A 27,875-nucleotide genomic window follows, 5' to 3' on the forward strand; every position below is an offset into this window, starting at 1 on the left:
TGATTGGGATTAGCCAGAAACCCATCCATTTTGCAGGTACTATGAAATGCTTAGTTTTTGCAATGTAGGGCCCTGGCCTAAGCCCTCGTTCACATTAGTATTTGGATTCCATCCAGGGGAGCCCCCCCCCCTCAAACTGAATACAAAATGCAAGTGGAAAGCGCTGTGCTGTAAAAGCGCATGGACCCCATAGACTATAATGGGGTCTGTGTGCTTGGCACGATCTCCGCAGGGAACATGCAGAGAGGAAAGTACTTAATCTACTTTCCTCTCCACATGTTTAGTGCGGAGATTGCGCGCCAAGCACATGGACCCCATTATAGTCTATGGAGTCCGTGTGCTTTTACAACACAGAGCTTGCATTTGCGCTTGTATTCCATTCGGGGGGGTTCTCATGCGGATTCCATATGCTAATGTGAACCGGGGGTAACTTAATCCACTTGTGAGCAGCTAACAAAGGGTATATTGATTTAATGGGAACCTGTCCTGAGGAATTAGGTCTCCAAACCACCGACCTGTTATCCAGAATGATAATAGGCCCTTAGTCATGCTCTTCTACTTTGTACTTTGCCATGCCTGTATAGATACAAAAATACGGAAATCGCTCTACCTTGAACGTTGTTCAGATGGTATCATATGGCACGGGGTGCACGGAACATCCGACCATTAGAATGGAATCCAATTGAAGAAACGATGATAAAAAAAAAAATCCAGCACGCCCAATAGTTGAAAAATAAAATATAACCTTTACTTCATAGTGGTTAAAAACAGAAAAAGCTCCTTAGAGCATGGATCCAGAATAAAACAACAGCCTACGCGTTTCGAGACTCACATCCAGGTCTCTTAGTCATAGCATCTGCTTTTTGGGAGACGTCATACTAGCCAGCCCCCTCCTGGCTTACTTAACATCCCACAGATTGGGGGCCATCACAAGCCACCTCCAGCAGCATCAGGCATAAGCACAATACACACGAGGCCTAGGCCAGTGTGACACATCGTTGCGAGTGTGCTGATGTAGCTTTTGATGACATACCCACGTCAGGCCAGCGTTCCTTGTGAATGTCTGTCCAACTAGGAAAATAAAAAGAAAACCCCAAGTACTTTATATCTTTATTCCCTATGAGAAATTTCTTTGAAGCCTTTAAGTACCCTATGTAGAATACCATAACTGTATACCACACAATACTGTCAGGTCCGAGATGCCTCCCGCTAAGGTCTCATGGTCAGAGTGTAATCCTGGCAGAAGTATCCCACGCGTCTGAATCTATGACTTAGGCTGGAACCGTACCAACTCTGTACACTTACACTCAACCATCTCCCTCATCTCACACCATGTGTCCCTGGCTTGTTTGAGCTGGGTAGACATAACACATTACTTCCACTGACGTAACCGCACAAATTCATATTGCAAATGTGGATGTGATACCATGAAGTATATTTTCACTGAAAGATAAAAAATCATTCTGATTGCCAAGTTAGGAGCGACCTTTATTCTTTGACTACCGTACTGACTTTGCTGTTATATGTATATCCAATGAGTATTGTATGGTAGGAAGCAGAATGAAAATAAAGTTTTTATCAATCTATATAGTAGATTTTTTTTAATAATACCAATGATGTCGGCATATAACGTGGATTTTTTTTTAGCACAACTGCACAGGATGTCCCTTACACATGAGCCAAAGCCAACTTAAAGGGATCCTATCATTAAAACTCAATTATTTGTCCCTAACATGTAGGAATAGCCTGAAGAAAGGCTATTCGTCTCCTACCTTTAGATGTCTTCTCTGTGCCGCCATTCCGTAGAAATTCTGGTATTCTTCGGTATGCAAATGAGTTCTCTCACAGCACTGGGGGCGTTCCCAATGCTGCGAGAGAACTCTCCAGTGCCGCCTCCATCTTCTTCAGGAACGGGCTCTCTTCGTGTCTTCTTCCAGTGGTGGCTTCAAACTTCTAGGCCTCGGGCAGCTGACATTGCATGCCAACCACAAGAAAATGGCCGCTTACAATACTGTGTAAGTGGCCATTTTCTTGTGGCCAGTGGGCATGCGCAGTCGGGTTTGGCCTAGGGCCGGAAGAAGACACTGCCAGAAGAAGATGCGAAGAGACCGCTGTGAGAGAACTCATTTGCCTACCGAAGAAAAACGGGATTTCTACGGAACAGCGGCGCAGAGAAGACATCTAAAGGTAGGAGAAGAATAGCCTTTCTTAAGGCTATTCCTACACATTAGGGACAAAAAATGGAGTTTTAATGATAGGATCCCTTTAAGCCTGTGTGCTACCATGGTAATGTACAAAATTGTATATTGTTGTGGTACTGATAATAACAATAGCCTGAATAATGCTATATAGTAAGGTCTTATTTGGCCAATATATAGCACTGTTTTTTGGGAACCGTATAATACGGCACTGTATGATATGGGTGTTTGTACACTGACTATATACCATACAGGGGAAGCAGCGAAAGGGAATCATCAAACATAAGGCAAACCATGAAGAAACATTTCCTGTACAGAACTAATTCTAGGAGAAAACATTATGGTGTCTACATGTACGTGGATGTACAAATATAATGTGTCCAGCCCATCTGGCCTTTTTATACGGGGTCTATCAGATCCTCTCACCATTGATCTAATAACAGCATACAAGAGGAGCATGAAACACATTTTCAAACATACTTTTACTGGTGTGAATTGAGGTCTAACTTCATTGAAGGAAACCTGAGCACTTTCTATGATCTGGACTGCCCATTGAAAAATGTATCGTCATTTACACATTGGAAAAACACAGTCCAGTCATATTAATGTGAGCACCGCCTACTTTTGTCATCAGTCATCTGGGTGTATTCATCATTGTAGAAGGCACGATGGACAACACAAGTATGCATCTATCCTTGCGGACCATGTTCACCCCTACATGCGAATTGTTTTTCCTCAGGATGATGGCATCTACCAGCAGGACAATGTGACGTGTCATAAAGCTCGCAGTGTACGTGCGTGCTTCGAGGAGCACCAGGATGAGTTTACCGTACTCCCTTGGCCAGCAAATTCCCCAGACTTGAACCCAATGGAGACTCTGTGGTCCCACCTCGATCGGGTTGTTCACACCATGGATGCTCAACTGTGTAACCTAGCGCAGCTGGCCACGGCACTGGAGTTGGCATGGCTCAACATCCCAGTGACCATCACAAAATCCCCTTTTCCTGCACGTCTCGCAGCAGTCCGCTCTGCCAAAAGTGGTTATTCTGGATTTGACAGGTGGTCACATTAATGTGACTGGACTGTGTAATTTCCCTTTCTCTCTAAAGGTATGTTCACACAGCGTACAATGAAGAGAAACTCCTTCATTTTCTGCCGCCACATTTGGCCCCGATCTAGCTGTGACAGAATACGGATGCTCACATGAATGGGCTTATGCTGCAAGGAGTCTCAAGCCGTGGAATCTGCAGCAAGATCAAATGGGATGCTGATTTTCCTGCTACGACCTCTGCCTCCCATTGAAAACAAAGGGAGGCAAATTTGGGGTGGGATCAGAAGAGTAATCCGCCCCCAGATACTCAGCAAATTCCTGCATGTGAAATTACCGTCACTAGACTGTTAACACTAATAGCAAACAGAGATCTAGGAAACCATATACAAAGACAACCATTTATGAAATCGAAATTCCCCTTTAATACTAATACTGTAGCGCAAAGAACTTGGTTCTAAAATATATGAAAGTACAAGTTACCAGGGCCGTGAACTGGCCCCCTGTTTGAAATGTTTGAGGACCCCTGGTTTATATAATTAACATATCACATGAAGGAGGACATTGCAGTGGGTTAATCCTATTAAGACTGGAGACTAGGGTTGTGCGATCGGAATTCCGAACACAATCTTTTTAGGTGGGATCGAGATCGGTGATTATTTCCTACAATGCTTTGCTACTGGCCAAGCATTGTGGGAAAAGCTAACAATGTTAGCCTTCACACTGAGTATACGCTACACTCATTCTGAGCGGAGTGTATACTCAGTGTGAAGGCTCCGCTGCGGTTCCATAGGAACAAATGGAAGCAGCCGGCACACAGCCTTAACCCCCTGCGCGTCGGCTGCGTCCATTTATTCTAATGGGAGACTAGCTATCATCTCTAGTAGCTACTTACCTACAGAGATGGCTGGTCCGGTGCCCAGCATTCTCATTCTTCTTTGCCTCACTGCCCCCGCCTCCCAGGTTAGTGTTAAAGAGCTAGGAAGCTTGTGGCTTAGGAGAGTGTGGGCGGATACAGGACGGGGAGACGTGACGTCTCCCATCCCAGTACCCGCCCACACTCTCCTAACCCCCCCCCCCACTCTCCTAACCTGGAAGGCAGGGGGCAGCAAGGCGAAGAAGAACGAGAACACCGGGCACCGGACCAGCCATCTCTGCAGGTAAGTGGACACCAGGGGGGACTAAGTAGCCAGAGGAATTAAAAAAAAAAAAAAAAATCCTTTGGCTACTTAGTGATTAGGAAAAAAATCACTATACAGCGTGGATTCTAACAATTAAAGTGTTCAATTGTTAGATTCCATGCTGCATAGTGAATAGGATTGTTTTTAAAATCCGATCTCCGATTAGAAAAAAAAATCCCATTGACTTGCATTGGGATCGAGATCGGGTTCGAATGAAAAATGATCGGAAATCGGATTTCAAAATCGATCCTGAAAAGTCAAGATCGGCTCAACCATACTGAAGGCCTTCTACTAAGACGACATTTTTTCCCCTTTCTCCTGAACTTAGGTTTTTTAAAAATTCTCCCCAGGCCAGTGATGGGGCTTGTGACAAGTGTTAGGTTATTTATCTTGTACTGCCATTCTGAGAGTTAGCAAATATCAGTGTGAATGGGCACCTGTGTGTAAGTTGAAGCCTCTAAACTTTGAATTGAACAGATTGTTCCTGTATACCTAGTCTCCTATAGTTTAACATTGCTCTTAAAGGGTCTAGACATATACAAGTGCTAAACCTGTAACTAAAGTGACCACCATGACTTTGGCTCACATAAATGCGGCAACATCTGTAACAAAAAAACTAAATTGTTCCACTTGTGACCTCAGCTTTGAAGGTGTCTTTAGTCATGAAGCATGGTTCTGCATGACCTCCATACAAAGGTCAAGCTGGGATATGTATGTAAGGGTAAGTTCATACGGGGAGCAGAAAAGCGGATTTTGGCACCGAGTGACATGGGGAGCCGCCTGCCACCACTGTCGCAGCTTCCCCCTCCGGAGTAGGCTCGAATAAATGGGCTGACTCAGAAAAAAGAACATTAGCAGTCTCCATAGACCACCATTGTGAGGGGGCAGATTATGACATGGATTCCGCGCCATAATCCGCCCCCTCTGTGCTCATGTGAATGGACCCTAAGACTTCATGTTGGTCATGCAAATCTCACGTGGAACAGCTAACACCTACTGTACAGCAAAGTGCATGCCTGGCCTATGAGTGAAGTGGGGACCAACCAACACGAAATGCCCTGAGATACTATTGCATACCTCCCAACCGTCCCGATTTCCGCGGGACATTCACGATTTGGGTGACATGTCCCGCGGTCCCGGTTGGAGGGAGGTATGTCCCGATTTCAACTCAGATCTGCGTCCAGAGGACGCAGATCTGAGTTGAACACATATGCGGCTGAAGCAAGGAGCTGACACAGGTCAGCTCCTCGCTTCGCCGCTGCGCGCCTCTCTCTGACACATGCGGCTGAAGGAAGGAGCTGACAGGTCAGCTCCTCGCTTCGCCGCTGCGTGTCTCTCTCGCTGACACATATGCGGCTGAAGCGAGGAGCCAACCTGTGTCAGCTCCTCCCTTCGCCGCTGCCGCCGGCTCCTGGCTTCTACATCGCGTCTACAAGCCAGTAGCCGGCAGCAGCGGTGAAGCGAGGAGCTGACACAGGTCAGCTCCTCGCTTCAGCCGCATATGTGTCAGCGAGAGAGGCGCGCAGCGGCGAACCGAGGAGCTGACCTGTGTCAGCTCCTTCCTTCAGCCGCATATGTGTCAGCGAGAGAGGCGCGCAGAGAGCGGCAAGGGAGCGGAGGAGAAGGTAAGTTTAATGTGGAGGTGGAACGTGAATCTGGGGGCAGATGAAGGAGAGGACGGCATGAAACTGGGGGCAGAGATGGAGAGGATGGCATGACACTGGGGGCAGAGATGTGGGGACATGAATCTGGGGGCAGAGATGGAGGGACATGAATCTGGGGGCAGAGATGGAGGGACATGAATCTGGGGGCAGAGATGGAGGGACATGAATCTGGGGGCAGAGATGGAGGAGGGACATGAATCTGGGGGGACATGAATCTGGGGGCAGAGATGGAGGAACATGAATCTGGGGGCAGAGATGGGGGGACATGAATCTGGGGGCAGAGATGGAAGGGGGACATGAAACTGGGGGCAGATGAAGGGTGTATATGAAACTGGGGGAGAGATAGAGGGGGGACATATAATTTACGGGTGACTATAGGAGGATTATACTGTGTGCGGGCACATGAAAAATTAACGAGTGGGCGGAGTCAACACAAAAGTGGGCGGGCCTAAATTTGCCACATTTTGTCCCTCTTTCGGTTCTTCAAAAGTTGGGAGGTATGCTATTGACTGGTGTACGGCTACTTCTAGCATCTTAACCTGTATTGGATTATTTATTAGGTACTGATGGGGCTAAAATCCTCCTTACCCAGAAGTCTCCCTGTGGAAGCGTATAGAGAATTACTGCATTAAACACACATAGCAAACTATCACCAGCACCAAAGTGCAAGACACCAGCAATTGTCAGGTTGAGGCCCCTCGTTGCAGAAAAGCAGTGGAGCAGTGGTTTTTGGTGCATATTTTGATGCATTTTTTTTTGAGCCAAAGTCAGGAGCATATTTAAACGTCTAAAAGCTTCTTTTATGTTTTCCATCCCTTTTTAAGCCACTCTTGACTTTGGTTCAAAAAAAATATGTGTTGCTGCAACATGGGGTTTTAGCCTAAAAGAGTAATAACCAATCAAAATGTTTCCAGAAATGACTCAGAATGTAACATAGTGGCTTTTGGATTTTTTTCTCCCTAAGACATAGGAATAGCCTTAAGAAAGGCTATTCTTCTTCTACCTTTAGAAGTCTTCTCTGCGCTGCCATTTGGTAGAAATCCCAGTTTTCGTCTGTATTTAAATGAGTTCTCTCGTAGCACAGGGGGCAGTCCCCAGCGCTCAAACAGCACTGGGGGCGTCCCCAATGCTGCGAGAGAAATCTCCAGTGACACCTCTACCTCCTCCTGGAATGGCCTCTCCCCGCATCTTCTTCAGGCGCTGGCTTCAAACTTCTAGGCATATGTAATCGGCTCTGCCCTGCCATTTCTTGCCCCATCTTATTTTTTTTAAGCGGCCACAAGAAAATGGCCACTTACACCGGAGCAGACTGTGAATGCCCGCGGCAATTTTCCTGTGGCCGCTTACACAGTAGTTTTGTGTAAGCGGCCACAATAAAATTGCCACGGGCATGCACAGAGTTGCGTGGAGAAGACATTTAAAGGTAGGAGAATAGCCTTTCTTAAGGCTATTCCTACGTGTTAGGGAGAAAAAAAAAATTACATTTCATTGATTGCATTCCTTTAAGCCCAGTATGGTGAACGGGAGTTTGCTGTCAGAAGACTAGCAGGTCATTCCCTGTTGTCCCACCAGCGGCACAATATGGGGTATTTTCTGCCCCTGTGTGCTGGTAGGACAGGCGGAATTTTTAATTAGCCAAATAAATTACACATGGCAGGCCCCTATAAGAGAGCACCAAGACCCTCCCCCCATGTGTTTTTTTCTGTCCTGTGTGTGGACAGTTGGGGGAGGACTCTGTCCTCCTTTGGGGTCAGCTCCAGGGCTTACCAGGTCCTGAAATCCCCTATCCTCTTCAGTATTCCTTCAGCAGAAGTCCTGTTGGCTCTGCTGTTGCTCCTTCCTGAAAAGAAGAATTAGCCATGTCAGTTTTTTCCCTGCTTACTCGCAGGATTAACGGGGTCTCACAGCCCATCCCTCCCCCCTGGAATCTGCTCCCCTTGTTCAGAGGATTCCTACAAGGTCCGTGGCTCACCTGCTTCCTGCTGTGCAGTCCTCTCCCCTCTCTCTCTGTGGCTGCTGCGCCCGCTCTCCGTGCCAGCGGTTGCCGTGCACACTCTATGCGGGACCGCAGATACCCGGAACCCAAGATGTGGTTCCTTGTGCTGAGGGGGAGGAACCGGAAGCTAAAATTGCATGCGGTTCTGCTCAGAATAGAGCAGGGGGAAGGGGGTAGGTCCCCTCCCCCCCTTTTCCTCCTACTCGTTCCTAGCCCCTTTTTTTTCTGCGGTTGCAGAGATTCTCCCAGTAGGGGCGGGCCCTTCCTAAGCCCCACCCCCTATATTCAGCAGCAGTTTAAAAAAGGAAGTGCAAGGGTTAGTTCCTTGCCTTCCTGGTTCAGTCTAGTGGGGCTCCCTAGAGATTCTAGGTGTTTTTGCCGCAACTGCAGACCTGCTGTACAAGCTCCTGCTGCCATACTCTGACGGTCGCCAAACCTTCTCGCCGCAGTCGGTAAGGCTCCCGGGTAAGTGTCTTTCTTACTTACAGAAGAAAATGTATACTCCTCCTTGTTTACCCTGTATTTGACTTAAGGTAGCCTCTGTTGTGGTCGCAACTCTTTCGTCATGTCTTCCTCCATTACTCTCCTGGGGATCATGGGAAAAGGAAAACTTCCTCTAAAAGGAAACAATTCAACTGTTTGAAAAGAAATATTCCCCTACCTGACGGCAAGGGTATGCAAAGGTGTATGCATAGCTAGGCTCTCTCGGTCGGGAGTCTAAAAGCCGTATGTTTCCTAGGTTACGAATGGGCTCGCGGCCGTTCCTGCAGAGACCCCCTCCTGAGGAACCCTCCTCCAGGGACATGGTGGTTTGGGTAAAGGAGTATATGGTGAGTACGGATTCAGAACAACAAGTGGAAAAATGGTTTCCTCACGTCTGGTAAGCATCCTCTCTTTTTTTGTTAGGAGGATTCCTTAAGAGATATCCATGACTCCATCAACCAGCTCTCAAAAAAAAGCGCACTGATATGCGCTCTACATCTTTACCCTCCATGGATAGATTACATGTTGAGGATGTCTCCTGCCCATCCGAGGATGAGCAGTCAAGTATTGCCAGCAGACCCATTTTTCATTGGGATAAAACATCCAAACTGCTGAAGTCCATCCGGTCAAGGGACCAGGATGTAGATGGGGAAGCCTCCACCTCCACCTCTGTAGGGCGAAGGGCCTTCCATGTAGGCGCTGCTCTGATTAAAATCATGGAGCAAGAATGGAAGTTTCCGGAAAAGGCACATGTTGCTTCCAGGGTCTTAAGAACATGTTCCCTGGCCCACTTCTCCCCCCATCTTTTCTTACTCCCTCACTCCTTCCTGTTTGTTGTTGTGCCCCTGGCCCATTTGTCTAGGGGTAGTTAGATTTGTTCTACTCTTGGTTCTTTTTCCCTTTCCTTTCTCCCCCCCCCCCCCCCCTCATTCTTTACTGCTCTCCTTCCTCTACTCTGTTACTTTTCTCTCTTTTTTCTTTCCCTCCCCTTTACCCTCTTAAATTCTTCGCCCTCTCCCCTTCCTCCTCCCCCCCTTTTTTTTTTTCTTTTCTGCTCCTAGGGTGTGAGCTGGGCAGGCCCGTCTCCTTCCATGCCTCCGCTTGATCGCCTTTCCTCCATCACCGTGGGCTCCCTCAATGTGAGAGGCCTTCATAGTCCGGAGAAGCGCTCCGTACTCTTCAAGCTGCTCAAAGGTAAGCTCCTTCATGTTGTGTTTTTGCAGGAAACTCACCATTGCTCTACCAAGCCATACAAGTTGACTAATGCTTGGTTTCCTCATGCATATTATAGCTCTTCTCCTGACCCGAAATCCAGAGGGACTAGTATCTTGATTTCTCGCTCCCTGCCTTGGGAACATTTGGAGACTCGCACTGATTCTGAGGGGAGACTTGTTATGGTCAAGGGTCGTATTTCCTCTCAACTTTTTACTTTTGCCTCTTTGTATTTACCTAACTCGGGACAGGGTCGTGCCCTTAGTTCTTACTTAGGGCTGTTGAACGGCTTTGTGGAGGGCTTCCTGGTGGCGGTGGTGATCTTAATCTGGTCCTAGACCCTTCATTGGACTCTTCTGCTGGCGTCTCTTCTCACCCTTACTCGCTCATCAGGAGGGTTAAGAGGGACCTTCATTCCCACCAGCTTGTGGACTCCTGGAGGTTACTCCACCCATTAGATAGGGATTACTCCTATTACTCTCCAGTCCATCACCGATACTCTCGTATCGACTACCTCTTTATCCGTCACCAACATCTCCACTCTTTGTTGGCTGCGGAAGTCGACAACATTACTTTCTCCGACCATGCTTTGGTTACTTTGTCTGTTTCCTTGTCCTCTCCTATTCCCTTCCAGCGTCAGTGGAAACTTAACACATCACTTCTTGATGACGTAACCATCCTGGATGACATTAAGACCTGTTTGGGGGAATACTTTGAGAGGGAGGAATTGTCGGGGATTGCTCCTCCAATGGTGTGGGAGGCTCACAAATGTTTTATCCGGGGTATCCTGCTGCAACATGGTTCCCGCTTAAACAAGGAACGCCGGGCTTGTATCGAATCTCTGCTGCAGCGGATCCGCTCGGAACTCCTTCATAAACTCCTCAAAATCACTCCTGATATTTATTCCCAGCTTGCCAGCGCCCGAGAAGAATTGCGTACGCTCGTCACTGATAGGGTACTCTAGCTAAATGCAGACGTCATTTTTATGAGTTCGGAAATAAGAGCGGGCGCTCCCTAGCTAGGGCCCTTCGGGTTCAGCAGTCCTCCACCTACGTTCCATGCATCGGTTCCGCCCAGGGTACTCGATTACACATGCCCCTTGATATTGCAGCTGCCTTTCGGGACTACTATGCCTCTTTGTATTCTGTAGACTCTGGCCCTTCTCCTCTCCCTGAAACGGAGTTCTGAGATCGCATTCGTTCTTATCTCTCCTCCTCTGGTCTCCTGTCGTTGTCTCTAGAGGACTTGACGGCCTTGGAATCTCCTATTGTTGAAGAGGAAATTTCTTTAGCTATCTCCAGTATGGCGACGGGTAAGGCCCCAGGGCCAGACGGCCTTACCTTGGTATACTATAAGAAACTTGGCCCTGAACTCCGCCCCAGACTGTTGAAAGTTTTCAATTCTCTCACCGATGGCTCGGCCCTTTGTCGTGACTCCCTGCGTGCTCACATAGCGGTTATCCCCAAACCGGGAAAAGACCCTCTTCTGTGCTCTAACTACCGCCCCATTTCGCTAATCAATGTTGACCTGAAAATTTTAGCCAAGATCCTGGCGACCCGTTTATTGCCCTTGCTAGGAAATATTGTTCACCCGGATCAAGCTGGATTTTTACCCGGCCGTGAGGCTCGAGATAATACTACCAAAGCTATCAACCTCATGTATGGGGCTAAACAGTCGGGCTCTCCTCTCGTGCTTCTTTCAACTGATGCTGAGAAAGCCTTCGACAGGGTCAACTGGCGGTTCATGGAAGAGACCCTGTTACATATTGGTCTTGGTTACCGCATGATGAGTTGGATCATGGCTCTATACTCTCTCCCCACAGCGATGGTCAGGGTGAACGGTTTATTGTCCCAGTCCTTCCCTATCCAAAATGGCACTAGGCAAGGATGCCCCCTTTCGCCTCTCATTTTCGTCTTGACTCTTGAACCCTTCCTCCGCCAGGTTCGAGCCGATCCGAACATCTCAGGTGCTGCTCATTCTTCCCGTTTATATAAAGTGGCGGCGTATGCAGATGACTTGCTATTTTTTCTCTCCTCCCCGCATGTCTCTCTTCCGGCTCTGATGCTCGCCTTTCAGGTTTACGCGACCCTTTCAAACCTTAAAATCAACTTTTCGAAGTCGGAAGCCCTTAATGTGACCCTTTCCTCCTCAGCGGCCACCTCATTGAGTCAATCTTTCCCTTTTCATTGGGCCCCCACTTCTCTCAAGTATTTGGGGGTTTATCTTACTCCGGACCCGAAAGATCTCTTTCGTTGCAACTTCCCCCCCACTTCTGGCGTCTATCAGGGCTGATTGTACTCGGTGGTCCACTGGAGCCTTTACCTGGTTCGAGAGATGCACGATTTTTAAAATGAACATTCTCCCTCGTCTTCTCTACTTGATGCAGACGCCTCCCATTCACATCCCTCTGTCTTTTCTTAGATCCCTCACTTCCATTCAACTGAAGTTCATCTGGTCGGGCAGACCCGCCCAAGTGAGCAAGGCTTTTCTCTTTCGTCCCAAGAGCTGTGGTGGTTTATCGCTTCCGGACCTGAAGTCCCATTACTTGGCTACCCACCTGACTCGTGTTGTGGACTGGTGTAGGCATGCTGTTTCTAAACCTTTGGTCTACATCGAACAGGCATTCTCTCCGATCCCTTTGCAGGTTGCCCCATGGTTGGACTCCTCCTCATTGTAGTCTCTCTTTTCTCACCCTACCCTTGGTCCCACGCTTCGGATTTGCTCCAGGGGCCTTGTTCGCTCCACTCTCCTCCCTAAGGATTCCGCTCTTTTTCCAGTGCTGGGCAATCCTGCCTTTCCACCTGGAATGTTTGACCAAGTTTTCCGTAATTGGCGCCGTCATGGGATTTTCCGTGCCTGTCACTTCCAGGACGCAGGGGGATGGAATACACTTCTGAACTCCCAGGCCCCTCCTGAGCTGCCCCCTTTGGATGCTTGGCGGGGGATGCAACTTCATCACTTTTTACATTCTCTCCCTGCTCCTGCAGAGTTCCGCGTCGAACCTACCCCCTTGGAGAAGATTTGTGTTGGTGCTGGCCCCCTTCGCCACTCCCTCTCGCTCACTTACCGGATCCTGGTTGAACCTCCGGAGGATTTTGTTCCGCCGTTCTTGCTGAAATGGGAATTTGATTTGTCCCTTTCCCTCTCTCAGGAGCAGCGTAGGCGCATTTTTCGCCTTTCTCATACTGCTTCCATCAGCTCTCGCCACCAGGAGGCCAGCTACAAAATCTTGTCCTGATGGTATAGGGTTCCTACGAGACTCCATGCTATGTTTCCTCAGGTCTCCCCACTCTGTTGGCGCTGTGGCGACGAGGAAGGCACGTTGCTACACGTTTTTTGGTCCTGTCCTGCCCTTTCGTCCTTCTGGGAGGGGGTCAAGCGGATAACCCTCCAGCTTACTGAAACTTCTCACCATTTGGGCCCTGCCCTGTTCCTCCTTAATCATTGTGAGTCTTCTGTAAAAGTCTTTAAGCGTTCCCTGCTTAGATTCCTGATCCTCGCTGCCCGGGCTTGTATCCCCCTTTTTTGGAAGCGAGTGGATCCTCCTAATCTCTCCCTCTGGATTTCGAAGGTCAACGAGATAATGCACATGGAAAATCTCACATCTTTCCTGCATGGTACGACTGAGGCGTACATCAAAACCTGGTTCTATTGGTTCAGGTTTCAACAGTCTGCAGAGTACCGGACGCTTCTGGGCTCTGACCCCTCCTCTGATTGATACTCTTGTTGTTCATCTCAAGTATTTGACCAGTGGTTGCTCCCGAGCCCTTCCTAACTGGCTGTAGTATGGTTGACCTGGCGACGGAGGCGCTCTCACTGGTTTCCTGTCTGCTCACACTCACCCCTACCTACCCTCTCACCCTCCATATTTAGTCCTCTCCCCTACCCACCTGTCCCACTAACCCCCTCCCTCCTCCTCCCCCCTTTTTTTTTTTTTTTCTCTCTTTCTTCTCTCTTCCCTTATTTCTTTATCGCTTTTCAGCTCCTTTACTCCTGATCTTTCGGGCCTTCCTAATAGCGCCCCCTTTTTGTTTTTTTGGGGGGGGTTTTCTATGTTGTTTTCTTTGTTTTTATTTTATTTTTTCTTGTGTTACACTGTGTGCTTTTCTGTTCGCAGGGCGGGTGTTCGCCTTGTAATTTGTAATTGTCTTTTCTTATTGTATAAAAAAGAAAATTTTTCAATAAAAATTTGAGTTACAAAAAAAAAAACAAAAAAACAAAAAAAAAAAAACATGTTCCCTATTGACTCGGCCCAACTCGACTGCTGGGGCCCTCCACCAAAAGTGGACCTGGCGGCAACAAAGTTGTCCTGACGCGCTATTGTCCCCATGAAAGACGGATCTAACCTACAAGACCTGTTGGATAGGAGGGTTGATTCCACCTTAAAGAAAGCCTACTCCAGCGCATCTCAACGGCCGAAGTTTCGGATTTCCTTCGCTCCCGCTTGACGCATGAGAGACGCTGGCGTGGGTATGGACGATATTCTGGCCTCCATGATTTCCATCCAACTGGCGGCTGACTTCCTGGGTGAGGCGTCTAGGCAACAGCTCAAGCTGTCTTCAAAAACCATCGCCCAAACAGCCACCGCAAGGAGACCATTGTGGCTCAGACCATGGAGAGTTGTTCTTCCATCAAAATATGAGCTCTGTGGGCTTCGCTTTCAGCCCAGGCGAGTTTTTGGTCGCAGATTAGACGACCTGATGGAAGGCCTTTGCAGAAGACAAAGGAATATCTTTGTCTCAGGCCTCTAGAGGTAGAAGACCGCCCCAGCTAGGAGCCTCTTCCTATCCTAGAGCTCAGCCTCAAAGACGAGCCAGATTACGCTCTAGAGACGCGGGTCGGGGCCGCACTAGGGAGGAACCAAAGAAAAAGTTTTCCTTTTGAAGCTGTGCCGCTCTCTGTGGCCGAACAACCATTGGGGGGCTGTCTTACCCACTTCGTCACTGCGGGAGAGATAAGGACATTTATTATGTGAGATAAGGACATTTATTATATGTCCTTAGCTCTACTCTGTTTACAATTTTCTACTTTTAATCCCCTTATCTGTCCTCTAGGGGATGGACAGCGTTTGCTATCAGCATATAAAGGTGTCAGTATACAATCAGTATGTGCATCAGTCCGTTTTTAGTCTAAAACTGAATTCAAACAGACGGATGGCTTACTGACGTGTGAACCAAGCCTAAGGGAAAACAGATTATCTACATAATCATCCATTATCTCTTAGAGAGGTGTGAAGCACCAGGGGTCAGGGAATAAGTCAGATCAAGTTCATAGGCAGGTAGATTCCCATCACAATCGTAATAGGCAAAAGACAGGAGCATGTTGCACAGGTACAAAAAGTGAAAGGCAAACCAAAGTCAAACATGGGAGATCAGCAGACAAGATCAGAGTCAGAAATAGAGAAGGTCAAAACATGGAGAAGCCAACAAATACAAAAGCAGAAAACCTCAGACGTTAGCAAGCCATGTGCCCGGAGGAGAGGATTTATATAGCACAAAGTGGCGAGGCCGGGACAAGGAAAATCTAGTGGGTGCCATTCCTTTAAGTAACAAGAGGAAGAGGAGAAAGCCTGATGTGAATAGTAGGGGCAGAGTAGTGGCGTGCGGAGAGCTATGACCATTGGAAGTACTGCAATGGTGACAAACCTCCAACACTATACAGAAACTTCCATCAGCCGTTATGTGACCACATTGACAGCTTCAGCTGTAATACCATTCCCTAGCAAGTACTCCAACAACAAAGTATTAGGTAAAGGATGATGAAACGGCAACGTCTTATGTTCATGACAGATGCGTATGTCTTCCACTTTCTTTAAAGTGTTCCTTGTAAGTACGTGAATATAAAACATGAAAGTCATTCAAACGTATTTTCATGCTTCACTGACTATGGGAAGGAATATGGGGCATTGCCATAGCTCATCCTGACTCTTCAGATACTACCTATGGAAATATGACATTTTATATATCTGTACAAAACATTCTTCATAGCGGAGATCTATTGTATATGGAGTCAGTAAAGCTTCGAAATTAAGTTTAGTGTCAATTGTTGGCAAACTGCCACTTGGTAATCCTTCGTGATCATATCTAGATACAAAGACTTACAATGTCCTCCATGTCAGCAATAAGCGTTTAAGAAAAAAACTTGCGTCTCTCTCATTCAAGGCCTCTTGCAGGAAGCCCATGCAAATCTCAAGACAGATAACACTTTGTATGCAGATGTGTACAGTAAAGATGAAAGCTCTTTGCTTTGTGAACTTGTGACTGATAACTTTTTCCTCTGTCTCCTCCCTTTGGGCTTTCGCTGTCCTTGGACTCCATCCATTTGCCTATCATCAGGTGCTGGCCTTCGGGATAACTATAAAGATAGGACATTGAAGTATGCACAGCCTCTCCAGCACGGGAGGCCGGACTGCGCATACATAACATCATGCTTCCTGCAACTCTCAAACTGTGCTGCGGCATTTCCCACCAACATCTCCGGAAGCTCACCGGTACAGTATATACTTTTATGCAGTAAATATTGTTTTTTGTGCAACATTTTCTGTGATTTTTGGTATGTTGTGTTATAGCTATAATGTTAATGTACAGGTTAGGTCTATCTGTTCACTGTATGTAGCAATTCTACAGTCAGATATCCCAGAATTCCCTGTTACTGGTCTTCTATATACATCAGGGATCTAGCATTTGTGAAGTTCCCTAGGCTTTAATGCAACTCACCAATAAAAATGCATTGCTTGTATTAAATTAATCCATCCTTATTGTTTAATCATAGCACAGACTGTATAGTAATTTATCTTTAGTAATCTCATACATGAGGGTTAGATACAAAAATAATATCTAAAATCTTATCATTCTTATAAAGGCAGAATGAAAACTGAAATGTGTGTATACTACATTTATATATGCCTGTAAAATGTATTGTGCATTATATTCTACATTCATGTGGTAAAACCATTCTAAATGACTTTTAGGGGGGCACAGCTCTAACAATTTTACATGTATTTGTAAATCATTTACAGATACATGATGGCTATAAGCCCTCGTTCACATCTTGGATCCCGTCCGGGGGAGTCTGCATGAGGACCCCCTGAACGGAATACCAAACGCAAGGCTAATGTTTTATCCTTGGTTTACATCTGTGTTTGGTAATCTGCTCAGGGACCCCTCTAACGGACTACCGAATGCACTTGCAAGCAGTGTGCAGTGAAAGCACACGGACCCCATGGACTATAATGGGATCCGTGTGCTTACCGCCAGATCTCCACACTGATCGTGTGGACAGGAAAGTAGTTCACCATCTACTTTCCTGTCTGCATGATTCGTGTGAGCAGCGCGCGGCAAGCACACGGACCCCATTATAGTCTATGGGGTCTGTGTGCTTTTACTGCACAGCCCTTGCAATTGCGTTTGTATTCTCCATGTGGACTCTCCCCAGACGGAATACAAAAGCAGATGTGAACCAACCCTTACATTGTCACATCAAGAATAATTAAATTAAAATTGACCCTAACGTTCATGTGGTCTGCACATGTAGATAGATCCTATATATAGTGCACACACTGATACTGGGGGAGATACTACTAGGTATCCTACATTTAGACTTTGTAAACCAAGACCAGACAGAATAGAAGGTGCAACAAATGTATCCTAGTGGCTTACACTATGTGACAGATTTGGTGCATCTTGCTAGAGATGAGATGTTGGGCTCTTTTCTATTTCTGGATTGGCTTAACTCACACCCATATGTGGTGCATTGCGATATTCATATGGGTAAGCCATGCTTCCTTTCATAGACATTTGTAGGGAGGCTCAAACAGTATCTGAAACACACAATACATCTGTTATAAGACGCACACCAGTACAAATTGGAGAAGAAATTGGGCATATCTGGTTTAGTAAATCTACCCTACCACATAGTAGCTAGGAAAAGACATTGCACTTGTATTAAATATCTACGTCTTGTATGTTTTTATAGAACTCTGCATGCAGATCACAGATTGTACAGGATTCTTTGGCTGATATAGTTCCCCCCCCCTCCCAAGTCATTTCTATATTTTTCATTGTTTTTTGGGTTATTGGGAAATGGACAGTATATGACTGGTATCTTCAGGCTTCCCATTGTAGACTTTAAAAGGCATCTTTGGTCTGGACTAAATAGAGCACGTGCACTGTATACTAGACAGTACAGAGCACATGACCCACTGTACTGTCCGGTATACTGTATAGAATTCAATGTCAGTACCTAGGTATATCATATCAATACTACTACAGTGGGATGCACAGCCCTTTTGGACAAACCTACTATACTGACCATATTGACCCTAGCAACCAAAAAGGATCCAAAACGTCAAATCTGAGATGTGTCTGGTTGCCATGAGTGATAAGATCAGCTTTTTTTGAGACCGTATGGATACATGAGAGCATGTGCCCTAAAGCAGAAAAGACTGACCTCTGCCCTGCTGGCATCAGAACCACATAAGTAGAGTACGTTCTGCAACAGATTTATAGTTTGTACATCGCTTTCTCATTTTTCCTGCTTGTGAAGCTGAAAACCTGAATAGAATATAAAGTTTCTCACAACCAATGGTGAGGTATAAGTTGTAGCAACCAGTCAGCTGTGAGAACTAAGATGTCTCTAAGGGCCCCTTCACACGGCGTAAGTGCACCGCTAATTTAGACACGTATACATATATCGGCATATACGCGCGCTTCCCATTGAAATCAATGGGCTCTGTTTTGAAGTGCCGCGCTTGGACACCTGTATACGTGTCTAAATGAGCGGCGCGCTTATGCCGTGTGAAGCGGCCCTAAGGATATAGAAACGCAGTCATTTTGTTGCAAAAATTTCCATCTCAAGAGACTGGTACGCGCTGCAAAAAACTTTCCTAAGACTGCAGCTTTACGTCCCCGATTGATAGGGTCCTACTATTGGGACCCTCAAACATGAGAACAGGGGTCCTGTCATCTGAATGGATAGGATATTCAGGCCAATCTTGGTCTGTACTATATCATGATAAAACTTCTGATAGCTCCTTCAAATAACAAAATCTCACAAAATAGTTTGCTATTTCTAGCGAGCAGAACACGTTCTCCTTCTGTCTCATTACCTTAGAATATTGACAGTAGTACATTGCATATTCTCATCTCCAGGTTGCACACACATACATACAATACATCATTAGGAAAGTGACAGAGTGGAATACATCAACCACACTTACAGCCATGACTTTTGTCAGCACCATGGATAGGGATTTGCAAAAGTGTCTATGCGGTTGACATTTTTGTAAGATGATCCTGGAATATACCATCTGGAGATCATTATATACCTGTACCGATGCCTAATGGCTTAGTTTTTCACAGTGTTGTCTTGATATTTAAAATGAGGTTGTGGAGTTTATTTTATTAGGTATCTGCATTAGGGTTATTTTTATGGAAATTGTCACTAACCCCTTTGTTTATTGAATGTAACATGTAGACTGATGAATTTGTTATAACGGGATCTATTATGTGTTTTTTTTTTAGGTCTACAACGGCCTGCTATTGTTGCTTTTGGAAAAGAAATGTCAAAATTTATTCTGAAGACACAAAGCGGCTTTTCAAATATACCAGCGTCTCTTCAGAAAATGATATGCACAAAATTAGGTAAGTTAGTCCTGGAAGTAGCGAAGGGGGGTAACAAGAATGTGCACAAGAGTGAGGAATTGGGAAAGAATATACTCCGCTTTTATGTGTATCTACCGTTCCAGCATTGCCACTCTGGTGACCCCTATAATTTCTGCTTTCTTCCTGTACCAATGCCTGCCAAACATGTGCAAATGACTGCTGCAGCCAAGCAATGGCCGTACATATAGTCATAACCACTGAGGACAGCGATTGGTTGTATTGGTCATATGTAGTAGAGACTTCAGGGACTGGATTGGCCCCATACCCTCTTCTTCTAGTTATATTTTTGTGAATTGGAAACAATTTTTAAGAAATCCATTGTCAATTTAATATCTAGTGATACTATAAATTCCTGAGCTTGTATATACTATTAAATAGAGAACCTGTTGAATCACTTGCACGTTCATGTCACCTCCACCTCAGAAACATCTCCAGAATACGCCCTTTCCTCACCAGAGATACACTAAAGACACTTATTGTCTCTCTGATTCATTCTCGCCTTGACTACTGTAACTCCTTACTAATCGGTCTTCCCCTCACTAAACTCTCCCCTCTACAATCTATTCTGAATGCAGCGGCCAGGCTCATCTATCAGGCTAGACACTACAGCGATGCCTCGGGTCGGTGCGAGTCGCTACATTGGCTGCCTATTCATTATAGAATAAAATATAAAGTTATCACCCTCATCCACAAGGCTCTCCATAATGCCGCACCTCCATACATTTCCTCCCTCATCTCTGTCTACCGCCCAACCCGTGCCCTCCGTTCGCTCAATGATCTAACACTTACATCCTCTATTATCAGAACCTCCCATGCTTGTATACAAGACTTCTCTCGAGCTGCACCACTTCTCTGGAATGCTCTACCTCGGACAATCAGATTAACTCCTAATTTCTACAGCTTCAAGCGCAAATTAAAGACACATCTTTTCAGACAGGCCTATCACAATTCTTAATGTAAACCCTTCCGTACAGTCATTAGAATTCCCAAAATTTAACCCTCCTCTGTCCCCGCTCCCACATTTCCCCACATGATATGATGTCTTTTCAGGCTAACTTTATATGTCCAAGCACCATCCACATGTTACAGGATATGACTGGTGACGACTCAAAGTTTTATGTTTGTGTAATGACAGTAACCTCTATTACAAAATTGTCTGACCACTGTATAAGCAATGCCGCCCCTGCTACCTCTTGTGTCACCCCCTCTACCTCATAGATTGTAAGCTCTTGCGAGCAGGGCACTCCGTGCCATTGTGTGGAATTACTTTTCTTCTAATGTATCTGTCTGTATTTGAACCCTACAAATTGTACAGTGCTGCGGAATATGTTAGCGCTGTATAAAATTTCTTATTATTATTAACATGTAAATGTTAACCTTGAGATACCATAATATAGCGGGTAGCCGGTAGACAGAAAATGGGGGTTGGGATACTGCCATCTTGTCTATACATCATCTCTATAAATATGTATTTATGCAAGTTAGCCATATGGAGGGCTATGAAAGAAAAACTGTTATTGAACTGAATATGCATAATGAAAGAGTAATCCATGCATCTTGCAGAAAACACAATGCAGATTTATTGTCATAGTATTGTGAACAGACGACAAGTAACTGTAAAATCCTAAATAGTGAGGACATTGTTTGGAACGCTCAAAAATTAGAAGAGAAAAGGTCACAACCCAGGCCTGGGGACTTGGAGCTGTCTCTGGACTTACTTTATTTAGACTTCATTCACACTAGATAGATACATAATAGAAACATTCTACAGCTTTTCGTTCCTCAATCCCCTCCTGAATTCTGTTGTAAACTCAAATACAGTATTTGTTTGGATAGGTTCATACAATAGAATTTTTTGGTGATGGAAAAGTAATTTACATGATGTTGCTTGTAGCAAGTGCAAAGTTTTCTGCAAGACTTGTACAGATGAATAGGCGGTAAGAAATCTGCCACATAAATGTTTAAAGGGGCTCTATCATTAGATTTTGGCCATTTGAGATATTCATATGCCTGAATAGCCGTTAAAGGCTATTCAAGTGCTGCTAATCGTTTTTTCAAAGACCCCCCCCCCGTTTTTATGAATTTCTGGCAAAACGGATATGCTAATGAGCCCCTGGGCGTTCTGTGCACCCCCCCCAGCGTCATGCCTTCCTCACGCCCACCTCTATTGCTTGTGCTCTAAATCGTCCTCCTCCCTGCGAGTAACCACCTCCAGTGTCTGTATTCTCGGCGGTAGGGAATTAAAATCTCGGGCATGTGCAGTAGCATGCCCGAGTAAGATTGGAGTAAGCTCCAGCTGCTTGTTTTTGTGCCCGACCAGCTGCAGAGCTGCTCATTCCCAGCAAAGAGTCCCAGGAACTTCCCATCTTGCTGTTTTGCGTAGGCAGGCGATTTTCTAAAGGTCCAGCAGAAGCAGCAGGGTTGCTTCGGAGCTACAGCGCATGGTCGAGATTTCAATTCCCTACCACCGAGAATAGGGCATGTGCAGTAGCTCCGAAGGGAGCGCTGACCCTGCTGTTTCTGCTGGACCTTTAGAAAATCGCCTGTCTGTGCAACACAGCAAGATGGGAGGTTCCCGGGACTCTCTGGAAATGAGCAGATTTGGAGCTGGTTGGGCACAAAAACAAGGAGCTGGAGCTTACTCAAATCTTACATTTAATTCCCTACCACCGATAATACAGACACTGGAGGCGGTTACTCGCAGGGAGGAGGAGGTCGATTTAGTATCATGTGAGATCACAGCATCAGGTGGGACAAGGGTCAGGGACCGTTCGAACCTATTCTGGTGATTGGTAAGGATTCAAGAGGCGGGACCCCCCCATCTATAAGACAGTTATGGCATGTCATGTGAATGTACCATGCAGTGGTCAACCGACAGGTCTTTATTATTTTAGATTTCCTTGTGGATGACCTCAATAGCATCCACTGAGTAGCCGTACATGCCATTCATTTGTATGGAGAAATTACATTTGCATATATCCTAATAAGAAACTCACATGCTACATTTCACAGGAATTAATACAACTCCCGACATCAAAGAAAGCACAATGCTTTCCAGCCAAGAGCTGTTTTATTTTTCCCAAGCTGAGGACGCCCTTCACAAAGCAATGCGTATGCTCCAACAAGATGGCTGGCAGGCTGAAAAACACCAGGTAAGGGCATCAGCATCCTACCTCGTACTATAGGTGCGCACATGACTATTTGCATACATCACTTCTCAATTACTGTAATTATTATTATCTGCAGGAGAACGGCGACTGGATTCTCAGCAAAACATTCCCAAGGATAGGAAAGGTCTTTAGGGCGGAAGCTGTTATAGACTCGCCACTAGAACACATCTATAGTCAACTTTTTGAAAAACTTGAACAGATGGACCAATGGAATCCAAGCGTCAGTAAAGTGCAGGTAATAAAGGTAATACTTATGGGTAGAAACATTCCTGTGTAACCAGTATAGAAAATGGAAATTAAACGAATAGAAATGTCCATTGGAAATATAATGGAGTCGCCATGTAATCAGTTAAGGGGTTTTGTAATCCAAACAAGAATCCAACATTGCCTACAGCCCCATAGGATACCAGTAGATAGGTCCCATCTATAAAATGCATTCATACAATCCTAGCAATTTTGGTGGGACCAGATAAATATTTCATATGTATAGTGGCCTCCTCACTCTCGCCGATAACAGGTGTTGAATAGAGAGGGATAAAGCTGGTCTCCTCTTTGTGGGTTTCCATCTTCTGCCCAAAAAACTGGACAGGAGATGGAAACCTGGCAGTCAGTGTCCGCCCGTGAGCATCTTCTGGTCTCCGAAACGTTTTTTTTTGTTTTTTTTTTAAACTGGACACAAAGTCCTGCCACGGAGAGGCAGAAGACGCTCATGGGCGGTCACTTTGCAAACCCATTCAAGTGAATGGGTTTGAAAACTGACTGCAGGTTTCTGTCTCCTGTCCAATTTCTCAGGCAGAAGATGGAAACCTGCAAAGCGGAGACCGGGCGCAGGTGTCAACCCGCCCTTCAACATCCCCCATCCTTTTGTTTAAGGACAAGATAAGTCATTATAAAGTAATGTTTTCATTGGGGAATTAGATAACACCATTTATTAGTCAAATACTGTATCTGATGAATATGATGAATACATTCATATGGGTATAGCAAAAGCCTAAGAAGTGGTTTTGAGGGGTATGAATATGTTGATCAAAAATTTTCACCTGCCCTATACCTAGAATGAGGTACATGTTTTCACACTTCTGTGTCTCTTCATTGTGTAGCGTTGTTATCAATTATCCATTTATTCCAGATTCTACAAAAGATTGGAAGAAATACTCTATTGACGAGAGAAATCACAGCACAGAATCCCACCAATATGGTCAGCCAGAGAGACTTTGTGAGTGTGCGACACTGCTACCGAAAAGGATCATCACTCTACCTTACTGGAACGGCCACCGATTCTCAGCTGATGCCTCCTCAGAAGGGAATGATAAGGTAGGCACACATCTTTCTAGATAAAATTCAAAGACTTGGGTAGGGTTGAGCCAATCTTGAGATTTCAGAATCGTTTTTAAAATCCGATTTTCAATCATTTTCCAGCAGATCCCGATTGTGAAACTTGCTCTATTGCCGATCGGGATCCGATCTTTCCTGATCCTGATCCCTCAGCCCTAATTATTATATTATAAAAATTAGGGTTGAGCCGATCTTGAGATTTCAGGATCGTTTTTAAAATCTGATTATCGATCATTTTCAAACTGATCCTGATCGTGAAATTTGCTCGATTGCCAATCGGGATCCGATCTGATCCCTCAACCCTAGACTTGGGACAGCTGTGACACAGCCTGTGGACAACTGTGGTATTATTTCTGGAAGAAAGTAATGACAATTTTTTAATCTCATAAAACCCATTATAAAGGGGATTTTTCACTTTTTTTTTTTTTTTAAAAAGAGTTGTATTCACCATAAAAAAAACCCTATTTGAAGATGATTTTCTTATAACTCTTCATTGTGGTGTTACTCTGTTATTCCTCCTAGATATAGTGCATTTACGGTACAATGAGGTCTTCCATCTTGGGTTACTTGCCAAGATCAGGCCCCGTAGAGCTGAAGTAGAGCTTTGAGTTTCTGCCATGGCTATTCTATTTTAATTAGCCCTTGGCACGTTGGGGCTAATGAGTCTGAGTCGAAATCCAGAGACAGCACAAGAATTAAAAGTAACGTTTCAGCCAACAAGCCTTCATCAGACTGCACAAAAAAAAAAAAAATATAACTATTTGTTTTGCATCACACCAAAAAAGTACTTAAGTTCTAATTATATATTGAATTGGGACCCACATCAGCACCCAGATTGCACTATATTACAGAATGCCGCATACACCCACTATTGATTGGATCTCCCAGCATACGATTCAGGCCGGTAAATCTGGCCAACACACGGACCGAGTTTCACTGCTAAAACTTAGATAGGTGAATGCGAAGTAAGGCTGTCTCAGTGCAGGGAAGCAACCATCACTGCTACAGCTCTCCTCATTGGTCTGTTGATTATACAAAGAGGATGGTCATGGGGAATTTTCTTTTTTGGTTGCTCCTCCACATTCCCTAAATTACTTATACAACATGAACCAATGCACTGAACAAGTAGGGCCTCGTTCACAGCTGCGTTGGTAATCTGTTCGGGGAGTCTGCATTGGGACCCCCCCGAATGGACTACCGAACACATTTGTAAGCGGTGCGCCAGTGAAAGCACATGGATCCTCATAGACTATAATGGGGTCCATGCGCTTGCTGCCAGATCTCAGCAAGAAACATGCAGACAGGAAAGTAGTTCACAATCTACTTTCCTGTCCGCATGACTCATGCGGAGATCTCACGGCAAGCACACAGACCCCATTATAGTCTATGGGGTCCGTGTGCTTTCACTGCACACTGCTTGCAAGTGTGTTCGGTAGTCCGTTAGAGGGGTCCCTGAACAGATTACCAAACACAGATGTGAACCAAGGATAAAACATTAGCCAAGTGGAAACCTCTTAAAGAAATTGATTTGCATTGCGATAAATGGAAAATTCTCAGATAACCGAGACAGAGCAGACATTTTAACACAAATCAGAGCTATCTGGTCACTTGCTACAATCTTTCCTATTATGAACACATATATAGGAGGCGCTATTAGTATTAGTCTGCTGTTGTAAAACACTAATATTTATACATATATATTTTGTTGTAGGGCAGAAGTTGGTCTCACCTGTATTATTCTCCAACCTATTGATGGAGACAGTGGAAAAACGCATTTCACGTGGCTTCTAAGCTTGGACTTTAAGGTTAGTTATAATTGATATATTTCTCAGTATAGTTTGCAAGCTCACAGCTCCCATGTACACCACTGTATCCAAGCGGTAACTTATGGAAAATTGAAACATTTCATTTTAAACTTCAAGAAGTTTCTGGAGCTTACATATTGATGACCTGTCCCTAGAATATGTCAGCAGTTTGTTATTGGTGGGCGTCCAACTCACAGGATTACTCCAGATCAGCTGGTTGAAGATGCCACAATGTTCTGGGGAGCGCTGCAGCCTCTGTACTAAATACTAGGCACAGGACCATACATATAGTAGAGACTGAGCTTTTGCAATTCAGCACCATTGAGCCTCTCCTGTACCATACGACGGGTGAATGTCATTCTTTGGTATAGGGAAGAGACTGCAGTGATCATGAGTGCTGCCCCTCCACATACAGCTGATTTGCACAAATCCCAATGTTATAAGGATAGGTCATCAATATCTAAGTCACAGGGAACTCATTTAAAGGGATTTTACCATTAAAGACTTTTTTTTCTTGTTGAAACGATGGAATAGCCTTAAGAAAGGCTATTCTTCTCCTACCTTTAGATGTCTTCTCCGCAGCGCCGTTCCGTAGAAATCCACAAAAATAAAGCAGTGTATCCAGCTCACCCTTGTATCCTGAGAACTCCTCCTGGGAAGCCCGGATAGCTTGGAGACTTCAGCCAGCTTATAAAGATATCTCATGGAATGATCTAGTGTTGACCAGGGAATATATAAAACGTAACTTTTATTCTTTTCTTTAAAAAGGAGTTACTGTACATAGTTTCACGTGAAGGAGGAACTAGTGTTCCGAAACATGTAGCCACTATATGTCAGTACATCTTGAACCGCAATGATTGTTACTATGCAACTCCTTTTTAAAGAAAAGAATAAGAGTTACGTTTTATATACGCCCTGGTCGACGCTGGATCATTCCATGTGATATCTTTATCAGCGTTCCATAGAAATCCCGGTTTTCGCCACGTCCCCAATTCTGCCAGAGAACTCTCCAGCATCACCTCCATCTTCTTCAGGAACGTCTTCTTCCAGCGCAGGAGGTGAAACTTGCAGGCCTCGGGCAGAGCTGACTGTGCATGCCCACAGGCCACAAGAAAATGGCCGCTTATTTACTGCGTAAGCGGCCATTTGTCTTGTGGCCATGGGCATGCACAGTCAGCTCTGCCCGAGGCCTACAAGTTTCACCGCCAGAAGAAGACGCGTGAAGAGGGCTTTTACTGAAGAAGATGGAGGCGTCGCTGGAAAGTTCTCTGGCAGCATTGGGGATGCCCCCAGTGCTGTGAGGGAACTCATTTGCATACCAATGAAAACTGGGATTTCTACGGAACGGCAGTGCGGAGAAGACATCTAAAGATAGGAGACGAATAGTCTTAAGGCTATTCCTATGTGTTTGGGACAAAAAAATTCGATCTGAATGATAGGATTCCTTTAAAATTATACGATGGGTAAATATAAGAATATGAGATTTGTCCCAGCTTACTTAAGGAAACAAGAACTGCCTTAGAAGGCACGAGCACACAGCAACTATGTCCCACATGTGAACTTACACTAAAAATGATGTAGAATGTGTAATAGTGTCGCCCATGAATAGCAGATAACATACAACCTCTAAACCTTCTCTCCTAAATGTTTTCTTTCCATAGGGTTGGATACCACAGTCTGTGATCGACCAAGCTCTGTCACAATCACAAGTCGACTTTATTAAACATCTGAGGAGACATCTGGCAGCAAGAGAAAACATGTGTTAGCCTGAACTGGATAGGTAGTCTTTGTTAGTATAATAAGGATATATCCATTGGAGCAGGTTGCTTTCCGGCCTTATATTGTAACTATTTTAACTTATGACGTGCCATAGTCCAGGTACCATGGACCCAACAATTGCTGAAACAAAGGGGCAAAAGTGCTGAGCAGTGATCCCCTTTGGCTTTTATTAGATATTGTTAGAGAGGCATGGATTTATACTGTAATGTGAGAACTGCAACTATAATAGCTGCAGGTATCATTTTTGCGCCACATTTACCACTTTTGAAAAAATTGGGTGGCCAGAGATGGGCAACGGCATCTTGTCCGTATAAGTTTTGTACTCAGGTGAAGCGTCACTTT

General features: G+C 45.2%; 1 protein-coding gene across 1 annotated transcript; it reads left to right on the forward strand.

Moving 5' to 3' along the window:
• The first annotated feature begins 16,208 nt into the window (after positions 1-16,208).
• Positions 16,209-27,520, forward strand: LOC142183556 (steroidogenic acute regulatory protein, mitochondrial-like). Its single transcript, XM_075258683.1, has 7 exons — positions 16,209-16,272; positions 19,304-19,423; positions 22,457-22,596; positions 22,691-22,858; positions 23,744-23,928; positions 25,661-25,754; positions 27,416-27,520. Exons 1-7 carry the CDS (start codon positions 16,209-16,211, stop codon positions 27,518-27,520), a joined length of 876 nt encoding a protein of 291 aa, XP_075114784.1.
• Positions 27,521-27,875: the final 355 nt, after the last annotated feature.

This window comes from Leptodactylus fuscus, chromosome 10 (assembly GCF_031893055.1).
Source record: "Leptodactylus fuscus isolate aLepFus1 chromosome 10, aLepFus1.hap2, whole genome shotgun sequence".
NCBI classification, from domain to species: Eukaryota; Metazoa; Chordata; class Amphibia; order Anura; family Leptodactylidae; genus Leptodactylus; species Leptodactylus fuscus.

Bases quoted from the DNA above. Each gene is read 5' to 3' on its own strand.
- LOC142183556 (XM_075258683.1), top strand. From the start codon at position 16,209: ATGCTTCCTGCAACTCTCAAACTGTGCTGCGGCATTTCCCACCAACAT. The intron at 19,424-22,456 runs GTAAGTTAGTCC...TACATTTCACAG, and splicing joins AATGATATGCACAAAATTAG to GAATTAATACAACTCCCGAC. The intron at 22,597-22,690 runs GTAAGGGCATCA...TATTATCTGCAG, and splicing joins GGCAGGCTGAAAAACACCAG to GAGAACGGCGACTGGATTCT.